At 40.6% G+C, this 21,494-nt stretch overlaps 1 protein-coding gene across 1 annotated transcript; it reads left to right on the plus strand.

The window, feature by feature from the left end:
• Nucleotides 1–484: 484 nt before the first annotated feature.
• LOC132133174 (Krueppel-like factor 13) lies at nucleotides 485–21,494 on the plus strand. The gene is made up of 2 exons (XM_059545919.1): nucleotides 485–1,268; nucleotides 13,823–21,494. The coding sequence occupies exons 1-2, from the start codon at nucleotides 815–817 to the stop codon at nucleotides 14,146–14,148; spliced, it is 780 nt and encodes a 259-aa protein (XP_059401902.1). The 5' UTR covers nucleotides 485–814; the 3' UTR covers nucleotides 14,149–21,494.

The raw sequence follows: 21,494 nt of genomic DNA on the forward strand, positions 1-21,494 counted from the left end.
ACAACAACAACAACAATAATAATAATAATTATTATTTCAGTTCAACTTTATTATGCTGATAATATATATTTGCAATTAATAGCTTAATACAAATGCTAAATAGAAGGATTTTCATTATAGGGATATCAGACTGTTTATCAGAAATCCTGTTAAATTACATTAATAAAAAATATATATAATGTGGGATTGGAGTCATTGCAAAACTGATTTGAGTGGGAGGGTTAGGGGAAGTCTTTAGCAATTTTAGCAATAACATTATATAAGTATATATTACTTTAAAAATAGAGTCCTTTCTCACTCTTATCAATGCATGTCTTATATATACATTTAGAGTCTGAGTGAAGTTTCTTTTATAGTTTCTAAAAGTTTGGTGAGGGCAAGTAAGGCAGTGCACGTCGCCATCCAATGAGTGCGCGCCGGCTCGGTGACGTTGCCATACGCTGCCGGCCGACACGCCCCCAGCATGGATACAATCATCTCTAATCGGCGCACAGCATACTGTCACTTTAACGTTGTGAGAACTGCAGCCACGATGGGAGTTTTGATACTCAATCCAGACAAGTTTTCAGAGCTCTCGTCACCGGAAACTTATCTCTAAAGGACGAAAGCAGTCGGTGTGGCGCGCTCACGACTCTATCTCGCATGATTTACATGCAGGATGTCAGTGTTGCTGAAAAGCCGGTAAGATAGTGCAAAGTGAGTTTGCTTACGAGAGCTGCCTATTCAGCATCACACAAAGGGATCTACTGAGTTCAATGGTCTACTGGCATTGGGTTTGAATGTCATAAAGGAACAACTTCTACTCTTCAACGATATGGATCACTTCGCAGCAGAGTGCCTTGTGTCAATGTCCAGCCAAGCAATTGTCCACGGTCCGAAAGGGAATAGAGAGATCAAGCCCGAAAATGCGACTGCACAGAGGAATGGAGAAGAAACCAAGGAGCCTTTGAAGGACAACTCGTCTCTTTTTGTGGTGGCGAGAATTCTGGCGGATTTTAATCAACAGACCCCCACCAATTTTGCCGAGCAGGCAAAAATAAAGGAGGAGAGCACGCCACCAACAGCAACCCTAACCAGAGATGATGGGAACTCTGCCACACCTACCACCACCATCACCGGCGACTCTGCTCTTAAACAAAGAAGCAAACGATTTAGGGGTCGAATTGAACAAGAACCCCCACAGAAAAAGCACAAATGCCACTATTCAGGGTGTGAAAAAGTTTATGGCAAATCATCCCATCTCAAAGCCCACCTAAGGACACATACAGGTCAGTTTCCATTCCTGCCAAGTGTAATTGCCGTTTCGCAGATCCAATGTAAACAGCGCGACATTTACGCATTCGCACACTTTGGGCACACTGTGTTCCGTACAAGCTCAGTTTTTACTTGATGGGACAACTGTTGTGTTGCAGTGATATTCATTATTAAACATGCGTTTACTCTAAATAGTAGTTTTAAAGGAAATAAATTGTTATTCGCGGTAAGTACTGTCACGCCCACTATGAGGAAGCTATATGGTAAACAGCAACAGTTCTTCTCCCTCCCGTGCCTCGCCTATATGAGCCAACTCAACACACATATATGCCCAGTATACCAGTTTTCAGTTTCAAATTCAAAGCACTTTATTGGCACGATTGTTCTGCATACAATACTGTCAGCGCATTAATACACCCAATAAAACGGTGATAGAAAATAAAAAAGTGGCTGGAATGTTAATAAAAATAACAAAAGTGATGTACTATAAAATAAACAGAAAACAGAACGAAAAGAAAAAAACCTTTAACATATGCAAGCGTGTTCATGCATACAGACACATTTGCACTCAATACATTCGCATACTAATCTGCTGGCAGTTAAATCTATCACATTGCTGGCGCAAAAAGAGTCAGGCACTCCATGATGTAATCGCTCATAAAAGTCCTGTAGGCTGTAGTTTTAGGAGGCGATGGTGGTAGTTTGCGAAAAGTCACTGGCAATAACGCTCGGTGCAGACAGAAAACGCCTTAGAAAGTCCAAAAACAGCAGGTTCGCGCATAATCTGGTTTTCTTTGCGTTAGTCCTTTGGATATATGCAAGGGTTTAAAAAAAAAACGAATAAAATATGGGGGTTGGTGAGACTTCTGCGGTTGCTTGTTTGACTGTTAGGCTCTTTGTTGTGATGTGCCACACCCCCGTCGGACAGACTGCCAGCTGATCTGGCCAGCAACAGACTCGACCAGCCGAGCGCTGAACCGCGCAGCGCACCCGCCCTCAGCGCAGACCTCCAGCCTTTACAATTGACGTTTAGGATGAAAGTACATCTAGAAAAGTAATTATATGTCCTGTTGCGCATTTTCACGCGCCGTGACGTGTATTTCTGCCGCTCTTATTTTATTAACGCCGTGTTGCCGTCACTACAGGCAATAGATGGACCTTTTGACAGGAAACCTGCTCTAAATTAAAAAATACTTGGCACCTTAAGGCGTCAGATCAGAGATAACCCCAGAAGTGTAAACTGTATCAGGGTTTTCCTAAACACACCCCTGGTTACTCAAAATAAAGAATGTATATATATATATATATATATATATATATATATATATATATATATATATATATATATATATATATATATATATATATATACTTTATATGGTAATATATATATATATATATATATATATACACAAATCGAAATAAAACAATCGTCCTCAATAATCCAGAACCCAACTAATCAACCGTGACTTATCCCTTGTGTTTATGGTGTTCAGAAAATTTTACCTACTTGCTTATGATGATCTATCATTTTAAACAGTCTTCTTTGAAATTACAACACAGCACATCTCATCATGTAGAAAAAGCAGTGAGAATGTACAACCAATAATGCTACCATCTTGTGAGGGTTTGCTGCCATGAATAGCATATATTGTGAAGCAGGACTACCCCAACACCTCACCTTGACTTTAAAATAATACATAATGTGTATATAGTGTGGGTTGACTGGATTTTTGGTACAAAAGGCTTTTGTATAATATAAAACTTTAAAGCTTTGAAGTACATAAGGTGGGCGTGTCATATACTTTGCTTGATAACACGTTGGGTCTTTTACAGTATATATAACCGTCAGTATCTTTTACCGTCAGCATTTAATGGCATGTTTATGTCAGTATACACCACATACTTTCTGTAAAACTCCAGCTTCAGTTGCATTCCATGGGGTTGGTTATGTGTCTAGTTTTGTGTTTACATATCAAAGTAAGTCATTTGGAGCAGATAAACAGCTCAGTTCATCGTTTGTGGTGAATTTGTTTATAGTGTGTATTTAAGACCTCCCTCACTTCCTGTCTTTCAGTTGGGCTATTCTCTAAATTGCAGACTTTAGATTGGGTTTTACTGTAGTCACTGGTCTGCGATCGGACCGTGATTCGGTCAAACATTGGGTATTCCATCTCATTTGTTTTGGTAATCAGAGAATGTGGGTCATTTGAGTTCAGCAGCCCAGGCTCAACCAACCTGCTCCATTCTGGGCACCTTTCTTAAGCACTCAGCAGATTTTCCATCAGTCTCTACCAATGGAGCAAAGAGAAGATGGATCTTTCTCCCAGCAACGCACTGTTTTTGAACTGAGAGGGGAACACAGAGTTATAAAAACAAACTTGGGAAGACAAAAGTACTGCAGACCTCTCTGAATTCCCTGCTGGTCCTGGTTTGAATCCTGCTTTGAAGCATTTGTCTTAACCCACCAAGAATTGGGCACAGAGAGTTGCATCCAGCTTTTTACGTTAGTGGCGCCGATGGAGTCGTATACTGTAGCGGTAGGATAAACGCTTGGGCTCTGGGGCTTTCCTTCGCAGAAATGCAGTCATACTAGTCAAACTACTTTTGAGAAAACAATAAGTAATTTCTGAAAAATGCAACAGGTCTTGATATATTTCTTTTTTGCATTTGTCTGTCATTGCAACTTAGGAATAAAGTGTAAATAATTATTTTTCATTTGTTTGCTAGACCTTTGCAGTATTTAATGCTTTTTTGTTGAACGAGTAGATCCAGGGGAAAGGGGGAGGGCCCGAACCATCACAAGTGCAAGCTTGCTGGAAAAAGAAGCTGTTTTATGATCGAGCTGGAGCAGATGTACTGTCATGATCAAACGGCACATAAATATGGCAAAGGGCTCTGCTTCGAAATGCACTGCAGCAAATGCAGTTGTTTAAACTGCAATGGAAGGATTTTTTTTTAACTTTGTACTTCTGAAGACTACACAATATTGCATTATTATAAATAACTATGTCAGTACAAAGTCTTTTAAGTGTTATTTCCCTACCCAAGAATGTATTACTAGCTCACATAACTTTGTAAAGCACTTGTTTGCGGACTGATATGACCCTTTCCGTCTTGCTTACTGCCTTAAACCACATACGTTTGCCATGCCCACAATTTTACGTTCTGGGTCTATTTGTAGCGTTGTTTTCTTTTTAAAGAAAGACTATGTATTGTAAGTGCTTGCCCTCAGCAATTCTGTCGTAACCTGTGGTTACAGAGTGTCCCTCTAAATAACCTTTTTGTGACCTTTCAAGAGGACCTTTTCAGTTTAGTCTGACTGTACTGGCACTGCCTCTGTTGTCTGGGTGCATCCTGAACTTTTATCTCCACTTTGTTGGGTATTTTTCATGTTAAGATTAGTTCATGACCTAGGAGCATCAATAATAATATTTTTATTTGATGTTTTATGGCTATGCCCAGACTCAAGGCTAAATAAGAGGACGATAAGAAAGTTGGAAAGGGTAAGAAGAAATTAGATGACCCACAAGAAAGTTGGAAAGGGTAGGAAGAAAAAAGAAAAGACTCCAACTAGCATGTGGCTGGATAAGGAAGGGCTCATTAATCATCCTTATAAACACAGATGGACAGATTCGGAGAGATGCTTGGTTTGCATTTGATGAGCTGGTAACTGTAATGTTGCACAATATGCTTGCAGATGATAATTTATAACATTCTCATTACTTCATTAGGCTGCAGTTGACTTGTGACAAGAAAATGAACCTGTGGTATGCATACAGATGAAATGGGTGTAGGGGCATCCGGGGACAAAAAAAAAAAAAAAAATACTAATCAATAAATAATAATTCACAAATCTACAAGTTTCGGTTCAGGAAGAGGAAGTTACTTGGCTTGAGGAGACTGCCAATGCCATAGCTGTTATATATTCTGGCTGTTCGCTATGCACAAAAGACATGGTGTTCTTTCAGTGCATGTGACTTTTCTCATAAGTGTAGTTCCTCTGAAAGTGTTTTGCATGCAATACCTCACTTGAAAAATTCTTGCTCAAAGTGAAACTGCTGTATTAGTACTTATACCTCTACACTATTAGATTTCTACACCTTTAAAGATTTAATGTAATGCATTAAAGCATTGTTTTCCTTTCAGCATTGATGGAATATTTTGCATTCAATTTAAGTGCAATTAATGTAATGTTGATTACCTCATAATGTAAATTCAACTCATGCCTAATTTTCTTGAAAAAAAGAAATGTAAATGTAAAAATCAAGGTTACATGAGGTACTTACAATGGTACTAAATCCAGCCCAAGCCATTACTATTTACTTAATAACTATTAACTATTACTTAATAACTATTACTTGCACCTTAAAATCAGGTTTCCATCTGTATTGTTTATGTATTGTGGGAATAGAGGGGAGCACCCCTCTTTATCATACACATAAACAAAGCCCATAATGACATATTTCACGACAGATTAGCTTTTTTGTTTGGCCCGTGGACTCTTATGTTCCTTACGTGACCCTTTGTATTGTCTTCTAGAGTCCCAGGAGATACAATAGTGTGCACAATGTATAGATGACATTGTTTTGCTACAGAATTCGTTGTATGTACAAAAACAGTTTACATGGTCAAATGTTCTCACTTGAACAATAGATCAGACATTGGTTCAAGTGTGCATTAAAGCAGTAAATTCCTAGAACACCCTCCTCCCAGGTTTATAGCAAATACATGCAAAATTAAACTGACTCGTCAGCCATTTTTCTTTCCTCTTTGCTGGGTTATTTACAGACATGACATCCTGTGCAGTCATCCTGCCCGTGGTGTAGGTGGACGGTTTGGATGGGTGGGACCTGGGCACTTCTGCCCTGTGCTGGGCACATTGCCAAGGCTGGGACGGGGTGGGGCTCAGTGTGAGGGTGATGGCTTCACAACAGGGATTCTACTCTCTCTGACTAAAACTATATTCCGTTCCACACCCCTGGCCTGCTTCCTTGTAACCGGAATATATGTTAGATGCCTGAGCGTGCATGGGCATGGCTGACCCACTTGCCATTCAGTATATGCAACTGCTAGTTAATTGGGAATGATGTTATGCAGGGATCATATGAGTTTTATATGTGCCCCTATGTTTATGTTTGAGAGAAGATTAGTATAAACGGACGTTTAACCATTTTTCTATGTACATCAGTTCTGTCCACAGCATGTTTCTTTTCTGATTTTTACTGTCGGCCTCCTGTGTGAGTGATAGAAACCATGCTTTGGTGCTCTCTCTCTCACTTAAATATGATAGGCTGAAGTGCTGAAGCCCCCTGGGTGTTTCATCATGCACTCATACACCCTTTTGCAGGTATCCATCTCTCCTGAATCAGCCCTCACTGAAGGGAATACAGTTCTCTTATTTTTCATTCAGATGAAGAAAAGCATAAAGTCTTTAGCTGCTACATATAAAAAAATCTGACTTTACGATAAATTCAACCAAGTCAGTCATAGTTAACACACCATAGAGTTGGTATTAGGCCACCGCTTCTATGCTGAACTTACGTATACTTTAGTTAGCTTTGGCAGAGCCTTATAAAAGCAAGTCTGTTCCTACGTAACCATCCCCCTATTGCCCTGTGTCTTCTCCCCCCACCCATAAGGGCATAGAACTGCTGAAGCGTTGTATAGTTTGAGCTCTTTTGCTTTCTTAAATCTACTATGTATGGGTGTCGATTTCTCTGTGGAGGAAGAAGGGGATCTGGAGCTGATGTGGAGCTGTATTTTCAGGTTCCTGAAGCATGAGCCGCCAGCTTAGGGTCTCACGCAAACTTTGCCTGGGGCACTAACACTGCAATTTGTTGGTGGGGATGTACTGTATGGAAAGGCAGATGTGTGGGGGTGGGTACGGGGTGGGATCCGTTGTCAAAGCCCTCCATTGAAGTAGGTCACTTGCTCAGCTGCATCTGCTGGCAATCTGATTTGGTGTTTCTCTGCAGTAGCAGTGCATGCATTTGGGTTTTTGAGATGAGGATTGAGGGGAGAAAAAAAAAGAAACTGAGAGAGAGGTTGCTTTCTGCTGTGTGCCAGAACCTTGGTTGCCTCCCAGGCTTTTATATTGACATTAGCTCTTGCCAGTTTGACCCCTTACTGTCTAATAAATCTGTATGTGGAGGATCCTGGCCTGTGCTCTTCCAGGCGTGGCTGCAGGATGAAAAGGATCATTCAGTGGACAGTCATGGGGGAAGGGTTGACTTGGTGGTGTCTTGTTTGAGAGTATCTTGCTGTCAGTGGTGTCTACTCAAGGTAAACCTTCAGGAACTAAACATGTTCAAAGAATAGTTCACCCAAAAATGTATGTTTAGATAATTTATTTAAACGGATTGACTTTTGTTTCTTTTGCAGAAAAGAGCAACAAAAAGTCCAAAGAATGTTCCAACAGTTTTTGTCGAAGAAAGTCAATGAAAGCCCAAAATAATGCAGGACTTTTCTGAATGAAGAAAGTAATTCATTGAGGTTTGCATCAACATTTTGGGATTAACTATCCATTTAAGATTTGCATCACTCAAGGAAGTAAACAAAGCCTCAAATAGCTTTGATTATTGTTAATGTGGTTGACAAAAGAAATGAACCAGTTGGAGAGAGGACAGTCTGTCCTTAAAACGTGGGATTAAAAAAGAGAAATCTCACTCAAGATCAGTATTAGCATTTTTTGTTATTACCCATTTAATGTATACTCTTTTTACAGTATAAAAATCCAATTTAGCACAGTTTCTTGACATTTAGCAGACTTCGTCAGAGCTGTGGGTGACCCCACCCACCTGCTCTTGCCTTTTACCATTCACGTGCTTCAGCTGGCTACAGCTGTCTTAATGTAAAATTGAGTTAAAATAATTATGCTGTGTTACAAAACAATCCTAGTGGCCTAGTTAAGCCAGGACCCACTGGAAGGTCCATTTCATAGCTGTAATGGTGAGTAGAGCAAAGCTGTGAGATGCGCTCCTCATGAAGTGGGAAAATAGGGGGAGGGTACATAAATCTGCAGCAGTTGTGGCTGCTTCCTCATATAATGTGTCTTAGACCGTGTGTGCACATGTGCTGCAGAGACTGAGAGGAGTGAGTTATGTCTAGTAGGCTTGATTGAAATGCCTGATGGTGAAGGCCAGTACTATTGTTCACATTTCTCAATAGCAATAAAACCCTGGGAGGAGAATGTGCAATTGAAAGGCAAGTGGTTTTTAGCATTTTTCATTAAAGACAAAAGAGGATGATAAATTAACCATAGTTGCCTTCGTCACAGTGTCTCTGGACAAGTCTGGCCCAGTCCTAATCGTTGCACCTGACCTAGCCATAATGTCTTTGTTACACCCACATGCATTAGCATTAATCCTCAGTTTCTCAAAGCCATTGGCACGAATCGAGTACTGAAAGCCTGATCTGACTCAACAAGTCTCAGTGTAGTTAGTCAACCTCGCATCCCCTCCCTCCATGAGCACACACATATATGTGATGAACTTCTGTCTTTTTGTTCCATTCCCAGAGTTGTTTGTAAATGCTGTGATTTGGGTCAAAAAGTTTGGAGAAAAAAAACTTTTTGCTCACTCAGCAGTCAGAAGTATCTAATGCAGATATGACAATAATGCTTCCTATTTGTTAAATTGCCCATAACTATAATGTAAGTCCTAGCTATGTTTGTGCCAGACTTTGTGGTTTCTGGTCTCCATGGTGCATTGCAGTCTCTGTGAACTCACTACTTGGCAACCTCAGTTAGATGGAGGGCGTGACCTATATCTCTTTCCCAATTTGGTTGCTGATGGGATTGCATACTCTCCCAAAATTCCCTGCTCCTATGGGGCAGTGATTAGATCATCTCGACAAGCATCTCAGCCCTGGTGGAATGGGGAAAGCTGGGTTGTTGGCAGAAATCGCCCAGTTTGCTTTGCTGAGAGAAGCTGAGAACTTTCTTAAAGACGGGTTTGGAAACTTTGAGATTAAGAAGAGGCCTGTCTGGGTCTCCAATGGCTCAAAGCAGTTTTGTCATTAACAATGTGGGCTTGAGATGGCAGACTTCTGTATGACCCACCAGGAATAAAGTACAACTTTCTAGTAAGTGCTGCAGCTTCATTTGTGGTGCCATTTTGGAGATTCTTGTGGTTTTCCACAGATAATGAATCAGAGTAAGCGGTAGACCGGAGGCTAGGACACAGTGTGCCCCTGATTCAATAGATCTGATCTAATTGGGATCACCATCGGCAACATCAGGATCTAATACATAAGATGTTAAAAGCATCATGTCTTGGTCTAGTTTACATCTGTATTTGTTGTATCACTTTTGCTTTGCCTCTGGCTAAAGATAACTGAAGGCACATGTGTACCGTCTGTACTATTCTTGGCCAAAAACCTTGCAAAAACAAGGACAACTTCAAAACTTCTAGATCTTTATGGATGGAACTAGGCCTTTTATACTTATCTAAGATCAGTTTCCACTCTCCTGGTCCTTACCTTCATTTTTGCAAGTCAAAATGAACATATAGCACAGGGGTTCTACTATAAACGCTTGTCCTCCATTCTTGTCCTGCAAGGGATGTGTCCATTTGGTGTCTAGAGGATGAATGGAAAATCTTTTTCTAATTCTAAGTCTGAACTGTTTTCTGAATGACAGCAGCTGACATTGGACTTTCAGACTATGCTAATTTCAGAGCATGTTCTAGGGCATCAAGTGTATATAGCCGTTGAGCAAGCTTAGAGAGTGCACTTTGAGCTCATGGTTTTGAAGGATTTGTAAGACCTCCCACTGGATGTCCTCACTGCCTGTCTTAATGTCTTCTTGCCTTTCTCACGTTTTGTCTGGCTGTTTCCATTCCTTCCAATGTCTCAGCCTGCATAAGTGGCCTTACGGTTGAAGAAACCTGAAAAATTTTATCTCACCCACACAGAAATGCTGGTAACTCTTGTTGGAACAGGTGAGCGACACCAAGTCTCCTGGATCGACATTCAGTCTGCACAGTGTGTTGCTCAGATAGTGGCCTGATCAGATGTCTGTGGCTTAGACTGTTCACCTCAAAAGGCCGTTTTCTCCTATTTCCTACAGATTCTAGGGAGTCTGAAGTTGTTCTTTCTTTGGGCCCTCTATGAAATTGAAGCACGGATTTGCAATGTGTTGTTATACTTGAGAGAAGACATGAGCATGAGTTTATTTACTGACCCAGTGGCCCCAAAACGGAACAGTTATGTAAGGCTGCTGTCTGTGACATAATGGTATCGCCTCTGAAGGGAAACACTGTTGCTCAGCTACCTTCACTATGGGATGTCCTTACTAGCAACTGTGAGGTAACTGCTGCAAAGGGTAACTGGGTCACTGTGTTCGTTAACACAGAGGTCGAATCTAAAGCTCTCCTAATTAGTGGCTCCTTTTGCGAAAAAGACTTGGACACATGCAGTGCTGGTTGCACCACACCAAAGAGGGTGTAGCTCATCAGTGTGAAGACATGCCAGTGCCCATGCAATACAAACCACTTAAAAAAGTCTGCTTTTGTACAAGTGCCAGGATGCAGTGCTGTGAATAAATATATTGACCACTGTCAAGGGGATGATTGAAGTTGACATACATTTTGTTGTGGGTATTTGCATGAACAGTATGACAGAGTGGGTTAAGGCCTCTCTAATTTTTTCCCAAAGGGACAGAAAGAGGAAGTGTTTTTGACATGGTGGATAAAACCACAGCCACTTCCATCTGTTATGAAACTGTTACAGACTGGACAGTGTGACCTTTTTACATAAGCCTACTTCAGAGCCACGTCAAGAGCGCCCTCATTTGTGATAATAATATTCCTGGAAACATGTCTCACTTGAACTCTTAGTCATGGTCATATAATGCAATCAGAAGATTTCAATCATGGTAGTTCTGAATGGTCTTGTCTGTAGGTGATGCCTTTGTGTTGAGCATATGCTATCTGCCCAGAGCACTAGCCTTCTGGTCTATGGTGTTATTATAGTCCTACTCATCTCTTTTTTTTTCTTTTTTTTTTTTTAACCTGTGAAATATTCATACTATTGCAACTCTTACCTTTGCTGAGAAGCTTGTCACCACTCATAACTTACACTTTACAACCTTGAGTTTCCACAGATTTTCATATATTAATTAGACTATTAAATTACAGGTTGGCTGAAGGGAGAATCCAAGACCATCCACCGATCTGTCCCCATTTATACTACGTTAATGTTCGATCTTGTGTATTTATGTTTATACGCCACAATTATGACTAGATCCAGGATGTTTAAAAAAGGTCAAACAACAGTGACCCTCTCAGATTAGTTCTCGTGGGCGTGGCATGTTTGAAGCTTAGTGGATTTAAATTGTTGCTTTGTATACTTGCGGTATGTTTGGATGGGATTGAATATGTGTGTGGCAAATGAGTATTAGATGATGTGTTTTTTGCTTTACTTAGAGTGGGAGTGAATGTTTGTGTGTGCGCAACTCTGTATTTTTTGTGTTTTGTCACGTGGGTTGTGTGGGAAGATATATGACAGATACAAGTAAACCTACAAGACATTGTTATGGAGACAAAAGCTCATTCACATGCAGAATATATTTTCATGTGTGTGTGTGAAGGTTTGATTTGTTGACATAACAAAGCAAGAGTCTACATGTGATGGAAATATGTCATCACGTAGTACATTTTTGTATGTGTGTTTGTGTGAATGGTGGGAGCATGTCTGTCTGAAAGTGAGTGACAGGTCATAGATTTAGACGGAGGCAGTCTAGACTCGCTCTGCCTGCTGTTTCTCTCGCTTTCTCAATCTTTTATAGTAGGGGGAAGGGACCCCAGCAAAGCAGTCGTCCCACACATAAATTTGGCATCACGTATACGTTTTGTTTGAAGTTGTTTTCCATTGGGGCCTTAAGGGGAAACCACCAAACAAAGGCAGCAGCAAAAAGCTGTCTGAACGTCTGGGTACTTTGCCTGTTCTGTCTAATTTAACCATGTAATGACTGACATGTCTGACTTATTTCTTTGCCTTTCAAAATTATAAAAACTGTAGACATAGAACCCGGACGATATTCAACAGTGGTTTCAAGACCTTTGTGGTGGCACTGCTCAGGGAGGGAAAACTGCTAAACTGATCAAAAACTGATAAAATAAGTGAAGCAGTTCTCACATTTGTGTGGGAAACAACCAATGAAGTGAGCTAACATACATTCTGCATCTGACATGTGGGCCTTTGTGTGCACAAAGAAAGAAGGTGTTGGTATTTGGCTCACCTGCTAGTTTCATGTTTGAGTACTATCTGGGACAGGGTACCATAGTAAAGACCGTTAACCTGCCTAATTAAACTTGCTGTCTGGCTACATGTGGTAATGGTGGAAAGAAAAAATAAGGTAATTTCGAGATGTGTGCCAGTTCCAAATAAACCAGTGAGTATGTGTTTGTGTGTTCATCAGTTATCTCAATAATGAGGCAGTAAATCCCATAAGCCTCTTTGGAGCAGTCATAGTGATACATGTCCCCCTAGTATTCTCATAATTCTCTAATTAGCATGATGCAGTGTTTATTGGGCTAGAACATGGTTCATTTTTTAATGCAGTGCATTCCTGGTTTAATGTGTGGGCTTTTCACTCAGCTTAGCGACTTTAAACTGTATTGCAGACTTTTGCTTCTATAGGAGAGGATTAGCATGCTCTCATGAGCCGCTTCTAAATAGTTGTGCCACCTCAGGGCTTTTACGTCTGGTTAAAGACTGCCCATTTTGGGATTTAAAAGCCATCTACGGAGGGTAAATCCTTTGCGTGACCTGGATCTGAATGGTCTGGGTCATTCACCGTTGTTTTTAGTTTGAACTGCTCTGGGTGTGTGCACTTTGGATGTTAAGCGCAGAGCACGAATTCCGCGTATGGGTCACCATACTTGGTTTTATGTCACGTCACTTTCACTTTCGCTTTCATTGATCTTAATTCTTTGGTGGTTTAGCTGCTCTAGTGTGTGTACTTGGCCTGTATTGGGCCTATATGGCTCTTGGGAACTGTTTTAGTTTCACATTTTCTTCTGCGAATTCTCAATGTTAGCCTACCAAGAGAAACCACAAAACTCTTCTAGATCAGTTTAAAAGAGTATATTATACCAATGAGACATGTCAGCACAGGACATTCTGTGCTGAAAGAGTTCATTGTCCACATAAGGGTTGGACTTGGTTCACATCTGTTGTCACCACCGCTCCGATTTATCGCTGTTAGTGACGCATGGTGGTGTTTATGATGTGGCCTCTTTAACACCTTGTTTTTTGGAGCAAGTTTACTCTTTCAAAAATGGATTCAATGCCAAAGACGGGGGTTCTCAGCTCTGGCCCTCAAGGTCCACTTTCTTGCAAAGTTTAGCACCAACCATTATCAAACTAAAGAGTTAAACTCTGCAGGAAAGTGGACCTCAAGGACCAGAGTTAAGAACCCCTGGCCTTTAATCTGTAAAGAGTGTAAAATACTGCATAGCTTTAAAGTCTGTTTTGAGAACATCACATATATCTGAGCGATCATGAATGTGTATTGTAAACACTAACAGCTGTGTGTTCTGCTTTCTCTATGTGTTTGTCACAGGAGAACGCCCATTTCCCTGCACCTGGCCTGACTGCAGTAAGAAGTTTGCTCGCTCTGATGAGCTTGCACGGCACTATCGCACCCACACGGGCGAAAAGAAGTTCAGCTGCCCCCTATGCGACAAACGTTTCATGCGGAGTGATCACCTGATGAAACACGCACGTCGTCATTCCGATTTCCAGCCGGCCATGCTGAAGAGGCAGCACGGTGGTGGCAATGCCACCATCTCGAGCACCACGCGCCCCGGCTCCCTCAGCGATTACAGTCGATCCGATGCATCAAGCCCCACCCTTAGCCCCACCCTCAGCCCAGCCAACTCGCCTTAACCTGGCCGCACTTTCTTCCCACAATGCCTGGATCTCCAGGCTCATTTTCTAATGCTTCTCTATCCATCATTTCCCCCTAAAAAATTACTGGCGTAATGAGCCCATGCTAAACCCGACGCTTGCTGTGGTGTACTGTACTGTACTGTACATAATTGCTTCTTGTAGTGCAATTTTCTTGTGCTAACCCTAAAAGAAAAAAAAAACACACAAAAAAGATGCCTTTTCCATGTGGCAATATTTACATGATGTACCATATGTCTGTATTTTTATAGCTTCTGGCCACAGCCTCTTTCCATTATGGTTTTTTTTGTTGCTGTTTCTCTCATATACAACCGCTCTGTTCAAGTGAACTAAAAAGTTGAAAGGTTTGACAGGTAAAGATGTTTATTATTTTCTTTTTTAAACGGGTAAGGGAGAGGGGCACACATACACCTCAGGATCCAGAATTTTTTTTTTCTCCTTTAATACTCACATTGACTGCACAATACAAGCATCACTTTACTACGAAATTCAACAGAGGTTGAATTTTGCGCCCTGCTCAGGGATGGCCTCGTTAGCTTGAAAGAATGAACATGATGAAGATAAACATACGTTGAGAAACAGCCTTACACTTGGACAAAAGGAAACTTTGCACTCTTTTTTTTTGAGTTGGTTGGTTTGTTTTCACATCAAGGGAAGCAAATTCTGGGTTTTGACAGTTATTCATACTCTTCATTAATATTATTATTATCGTTTTTTTTAATCAGTCATTTAACGAGAGTGGCAAAACCACTCGCCAGATACTAAGGGGTGGGGGGTAATTCTGTCTTGAGACCGAAAATGACTTTTCAACATCGCTATCTCCCGCTCATAGGGCTCTGTTGGCCTGGGCCCATGTGTCAAAGGGAATCTTCTCAATTTAGCTTGAATGTCATGATCAGTCCACTTTTAAATGCTTGAGCCACCCAATGAAGAGAACAGACAGCACCACTTCTCTCTGGACTAAACTAAACTCCCCTTGACAGTTTGGAGGCTAAAGTTTCAAAGCAGCTGTTTCCTCAATAAAAACAGCACATTCATCAACTTCAGGGTTTTTCACTACAGTACGACACATTCAGAGGGACTTGTCTGGACGTACGCCTACTTCAGACTCAAATAAAGACAAAAAGCACATGAGCAGAATCCACCAAAGACCAAGGTGTGAACGAGAGAACCGAGAGATTTTTTTTATTCTACCCAGAGGAAGGAGGGAGGGAGGGAGGGAGGGATGTTGGCATTCTCTCAGGTAACAGCAGAAGTCCTGGCCCTCTGGCCTCTGCAGAGCTCCATCTGCAGAGGCCTTCCACTTAGGAAACTGCATCATCCTACACAGGGCTATTCATAGCACACTAGCCAGGGAGACAAGAGCCATTACAGTGGAGCTTTACGCACTCTGTCTCGCTCACTCGATCTGACAAGAAGTGGGCGTATGAGAGAGATAGATGGAGAGCCAAAGCAAAAGTTTTAAAGAAGGAGATATCAAATCCACACACCGTGTCAAGACCAGGTGCCATGTAACAAATATTGAAGTGACTATATTGTAGCCATATTTGATATGTGAAGTTGGAATTTGGACCTGTGAGATTGCACTGTGGGCAGAGGTACACAGCAAAACAAACAAAATTTAAAACCATGTGGTTGAAAAAAAACTTCTTGTCAGTTATCATTTGTCATTGCACCTGGTTAGTGGTTGACCGATGTGCGTTTCTCAGTGACTGATGTAATACCGATATTTACAAAATAAAATGTAATGGCCAAAAATTTTAAAAATGTTTTATCCATCGGATATATCCATTGTTGGCCGATACTTGTAATCTCAAAATGGATAAATATTGACTTGAATAATCAGAGTGGACTGCATTTTCCAAAGAAATTGTAAGCGTAATTATATCTTAGAGATCATTGGTGCTTGTTTTGCTTTTTAGAAACGTAGCCCCTAAACAAATATCTGAAGGTAAGATACTGTTATCGGCTAATACGATAATCACAAAATAACAATTAATCAGCCTGGCTGATATGTTGGTCTGTCAGACAGTTTTATCGGTTGTTGTTTTTTTAAATGGCCAGATATCTGCAGATTACCCGGCATTGCGGGTATATATCGGTCGATCACTAATAGGGCATGGATTTACAACTCATTGTGAGCTAGACTGTCAGAGTTTGTATCATCATGGTTGTTTCACTTTGTGGTGAGAGCAACAGGCCTCCATGAGAACAAAGAGCACTATCTACATGAGGCAGGAAAGAGGGGGTTGACCCATAGCGAGACAGATAAAGACCGAGGCATTATCAGGATCTGAGCACTCCAGTAGAAGAAACACCCAGTCAGCTTCCTCTCTCTCACACGAAAACCTACCTCCCTCCCCTCTGCACTACTCCCCACTCACCCGCCAACAGCATCCCACAATGCACTGTAGGAGCTCAAAGAGGGAAAATGGTCTCATCTGATTGGATAGCATCCAAGCAGCCGGCCGGGGGAGAGATGGGGGGGTTGGATACTTAAAGCCCAAATCATAATGGCTCACAGACAATAGGCATGATGTGCTATCAAATCAGAGTTGAACATGTTGGGAAATTTCATATGAGATTTTATCAGTATTTCCCCCCCCCATTTTAGCACTGTCGTCTACTTCTCAGACAAGATTCTCAGACAAGATTCTCAGACAAGATCAGTCACTCTTTCTTTAAATGACTGCACTTTTTCCACAAGCACAGGGAAACACTCGTGCATCCTTTTTTTGTTTTACTGTTGCAGACCACTGATTTGTCAGTGTGACCACTCATTACCTCACTGAACAGCTGCTTTCAAACTTGACTCTCTTTAAAAAGGGGGCTTTAGGCATTACTATTCGATTTGTACATAATCATACATATCAAGTGAACAATGAATTTGCCGTCCTTTGTCGCTTCAGCCTGCGAGGATGAACGGTTATAATGAGAAACCGTCGACCGGGCCTTACTCGCTCAGGCAAAAGGCATACAAGACCCTCCAGGAACTGAGGCACCGCTATCAAAACTGTGGCATTGCTTCATCCGCTGTCTCACTTTCCCATACGCGCAATGTTCCTAAAGTGACACTTAGCAAGCTTTCTGTGACAGTTTTTCACTTTAAATTCATAAGCTCATTATTCAACACCAGCCATCTTGTCTCGTCTTATATGCTCTTGCACATTTTCCTTGCCCACCCTCCATGCCCAGTGCGGGGAAACCAGCATCAGAGTCGCCCAGCTGGACTAGCGCTCCAGGGCTTGAGGAGCAGGTGGGGAGGCCTGTGAATGCCAGGCCTTGTCCCCCTTTTATCCTTCCTAACGGCCCCCATCACCCTCCCAGGGGCCTCTCTCTAAGCCCTCAAAAAACCCCTCCATAATCACGGCTTTCAGCTAAAGAAAACAGCCCTAATCAAAATAAACAGTGCCACGGCGGCATTATTTCTTATTATTGCAATAAACCCACACGTAAAGCCGTCTAGCTGTGGTCGCACCCTCCCCTGGCCCTTCAAAGTCATTTCAGATTTCTCCTCCTGAATTCCACAAGTCAGCTTTACTTCCAAAGCAAGCTGGCCATGTATGTTCACTGTGTGCAAGAAACTCCTTTGTAGACGTTTTATATAAGTTTGTTCAACTGCCTTTGATGTATCTGCAAATACTCCCAGCTGCTGGTCAGGAGAGGGTATTTCAGGGCAGAATAAGGTCGGTCTGAACCAACGTCCTCTTCATTAGTACTCCTCAATCCTGGTTAAACATGTTCAGTGAACCTTGAAAACCCAAAACCTGTCATTTGGGTACTGGTTCGATAGAGTATACACAACTAAATATATATTTTTTCCTTATAATATTTACTGAAAATGTATTTTCTCAATGCAAAGTCACTCACGGCCCGGGTTAGTGTGAATTACATGTAAAAATTAATACATGCGTGTTTGTGTTTCTGTATTTTTCACTGTACGGATACTACTTGAATGCGAAGCAAGACCATTGAACACAGGTGGAAACATGTCTGGGTAATGACACGTCAAACTGTACCTGCTACGTTTCTTGGCTTAAAACCCATGGATGTACTCGTATTTCTTTATTTTTTTCAATATTTTTGCATTGTGTTGTATTTTTTTCTGATTATTTTCTTTGTGTTCAGATCTTAGCTGTTATTATAATTGCTCATTTTTTGCGAAGTTTGTTAGTGTTTCATAAGGCTTTCTTTTCTGTCTGCCGCGACGATGCTAGTAAAATTGGACATCGAAAGACACTGAAAGCTTTCTATCAACAGTGGAATATTGGTGTATAACCACCAAATTTGAAAACATGGAGGTAAAAGGTGGTTTTAAGTGAGAGAAAAAAGGGAAATATCCTGACTTCTCAAAAGCATTGCATGAGACTGAATGCATACACGCGATCAAGTTGGATATAATGCATTACTATAGAGACCACATCATTGTGAGTAGATAGTCACATTCATGTTTTATTGTTTTGTTATTTAACATAATTAGAATTACATCTGTGTTAAATGTTTCTGTCATGTATCTTTTTTTTTTGAGAAAACTCATACCCCTATAAAAATCGAGAACGTTATGATTTTTTTTTTTTTTTTTTGATGGGATGGGACGGGGATTTCTTGGATTTCATATCTGGAAGAATTGTACATTTATATACAAAATTTTGTATGAATTATCATGAAAATCAGAGCATCATACTGAAAGCAAATCATCTTTGTGAAATTCATTCTGCCAGTGGATTGCATAAACCCACACACCCGACTCAATGAGAAACGTTTTGTTTCGTAAAAGCTATTTGTTCACAAAATCCTACTAATTATTATAATAGCATTTTATTGGATCCTTCAATCCTAAATTCAGCAAACTGCATGTTAGTTCAATAGTGAGTGCCAAATGCATTGGGAAGGTGATTTTATTTCATCATATACAGTGATATTAAAGATAAATATGACCTTGTACAGTTTTTTATGAGTGATGTTCGTTTTTATGTGTATGTAGCGGGGTTAATGATGTATTAGATGCGCGACTATTTCTAATTTCCCCCATTTGGCGTGATCTTGAATATACTTTTTTGTTTTACTTTTAGTTATGTTTCTCTCAATTTGTCATTGTTGTACAGAACAAATGCACATATTAGTAAAAGTGAAAACTCAGATATTAACCTGTTCACCATCCTACATCAAAGCTCTACCATTCCAAAGGATTGCAATTACATTTGCTATAATTATGCTGCTTATATCCAACCAATGCATCAAAGCTTCTTTTCTTTATGTATTTATTTTGCTCTTATTACTCTTTTTGACTGTGTATTACATGACTTTGTTACTAGTTCAGTTTGGTACTTAACTTTTTCCCTCTTTGCTGTTCTTCCGACATTTATTTGTCACCTATAAACTCCTTCATACTCAACTTACCTAAAGAAACAGCCATGTCATGTTCTGCTACGTTAAGCAGAACCCTTGACCCTCTTTTAGAATAGAGAACAGACAAGATGGCTTCCATACAAATGTGCAGTTATCAGTTCCAATATTGTCTTCCCATGCAAAATAAGGTCAGTTTGAATAACTGATGGAGGATGATGTTTTAGTAGGATGCCAAGGACGCTGTAGTGCCACGACTTTCTCACTTTTGGCATTGGGTGACGGCATTAGAAAAATTGAGTTTTTGTTTTTTAAGACGTTACCAAAGGTTTCAAGATTGAATTATTGAATGTTCATGTCGCATAGTTGGTATTCAGTCATTTGATAGTTTCAGAAAAGTGATTTATTGAATCAAAAGAACTGAAGGACATTTTAAAAAATAAATATTGAACCCTAAACTCATTTAGTTATTCATTTTTGGTGGAAACAATCAAAAGAAGTCTGACATTTTTCAACATGGACATGCATAATTGACAACGTTTCACCTTCATTCACATTCAAAAGTCCAATAAATACATATCTGTGAATATGTCCACATAGAAAACAACTGTACAGCATTGCCTTTATAGTCCCACCAGTTACAGGTGGACATTTCGGTGTGAAGATCACTTACTGGTGAAAATTACACTGTGTTTTTGCAGTTAGATGTTTCTCCAAAGAACCTATGGATGTGTAAATGCCATACAGTGATTGTCTATCCAGCTTAGCAAAGCTAAATGCATCGGGAGTCACTAGACAGTGAGCACAACTTCAGAAATGGATATTTACGATGTCATGTTCTAACAAACATCATTTAGTTGAGGACTGCGTAACGTATGTCTTATCTGAAATGGTGGAAGTGAATTTAAGTCTTAGCCGTGGCTTAGTTTCGACTGTTGATTATGTTTCGTCTCTTGCTGAACTCAGGAGACACTAACTGCTTTTGAGGGCTGTGGTTATTTTTGTTAGTCTGGTTGTCTGCCAAACCGTGTAGTTGGGTTTGAACAACCTCACTCCTGTAAAAAGCGCAGGGCACCAATTTATCTCTGATCCCCAGGTGTGGTGACCAAGTAACTCCCCTCATTTGGGAGCAGACGACCCCCTACTGAGCGACGAAATTCATTTCAACTTAATACGCCGACATTTCCCATTAGATAAAACCCCATAAATGCGCTCTGAAGATCAGACACTGTGATAGAGCCATTTGAAAGACTGAACGCATCCGCGTCCATTGCAGTTTCCATGCAACTTTTCTCTCTGACGCCTGTGAAATCAGTTCGGGTGGTCGATGTTCCTGACATGGGAAAAAAGTGATTTCAAAACCCTCCCTCTTCATACATACCAGTCAAGCACATTGTGTGCAAATGTTCTCCTATCGTAGAGATTTCGATAAGTGTTGTATATTGAATCGTAATGAGGCACTAGCGGCCTCATGCTGTCCTGTAGACGTTTGCCGCGTGAACTCGACTTGCCTTCCTATTGTACGTATTCGTCTGTATTTTAACGACACCGTGTGATGCCTGCTCCAGTGACTACATGACGCTGGGTTTCTATTTCCCAGCACCTCTGTACTTTGTACATTAGCTCTTCTCTAGCAATGGCCAGTTCTGTTCTCCATAACCTCATACAAAACAACTGCCGCAAAATAAAACTGTTTTTTTTATTTTATTTTGATTCGCAATCAACCAAATCACTACAGTGAAGTATTACAGTTGTACAGTTCCTTGAATTTATCAGATTATATTATTGTTGCTGGTCTATGGTTGCTCTGCTGTACCTTTTTATGACCTTTTATTTTTTACATGTTAGACAATATTGTGACTATGTCCTATGCAAATATGAGAATTAACAAGAATTTGTCAAATAATGTATGTTGTCTTAACTTGTATGCATGAAATAGTGAAGTTTACATTTGAGAATAAATTCATAATTAAGAAGCA

The sequence above is a fragment of the Carassius carassius genome, chromosome 50 (genome assembly GCF_963082965.1).
Source record: "Carassius carassius chromosome 50, fCarCar2.1, whole genome shotgun sequence".
NCBI lineage: Eukaryota > Metazoa > Chordata > Actinopteri > Cypriniformes > Cyprinidae > Carassius > Carassius carassius.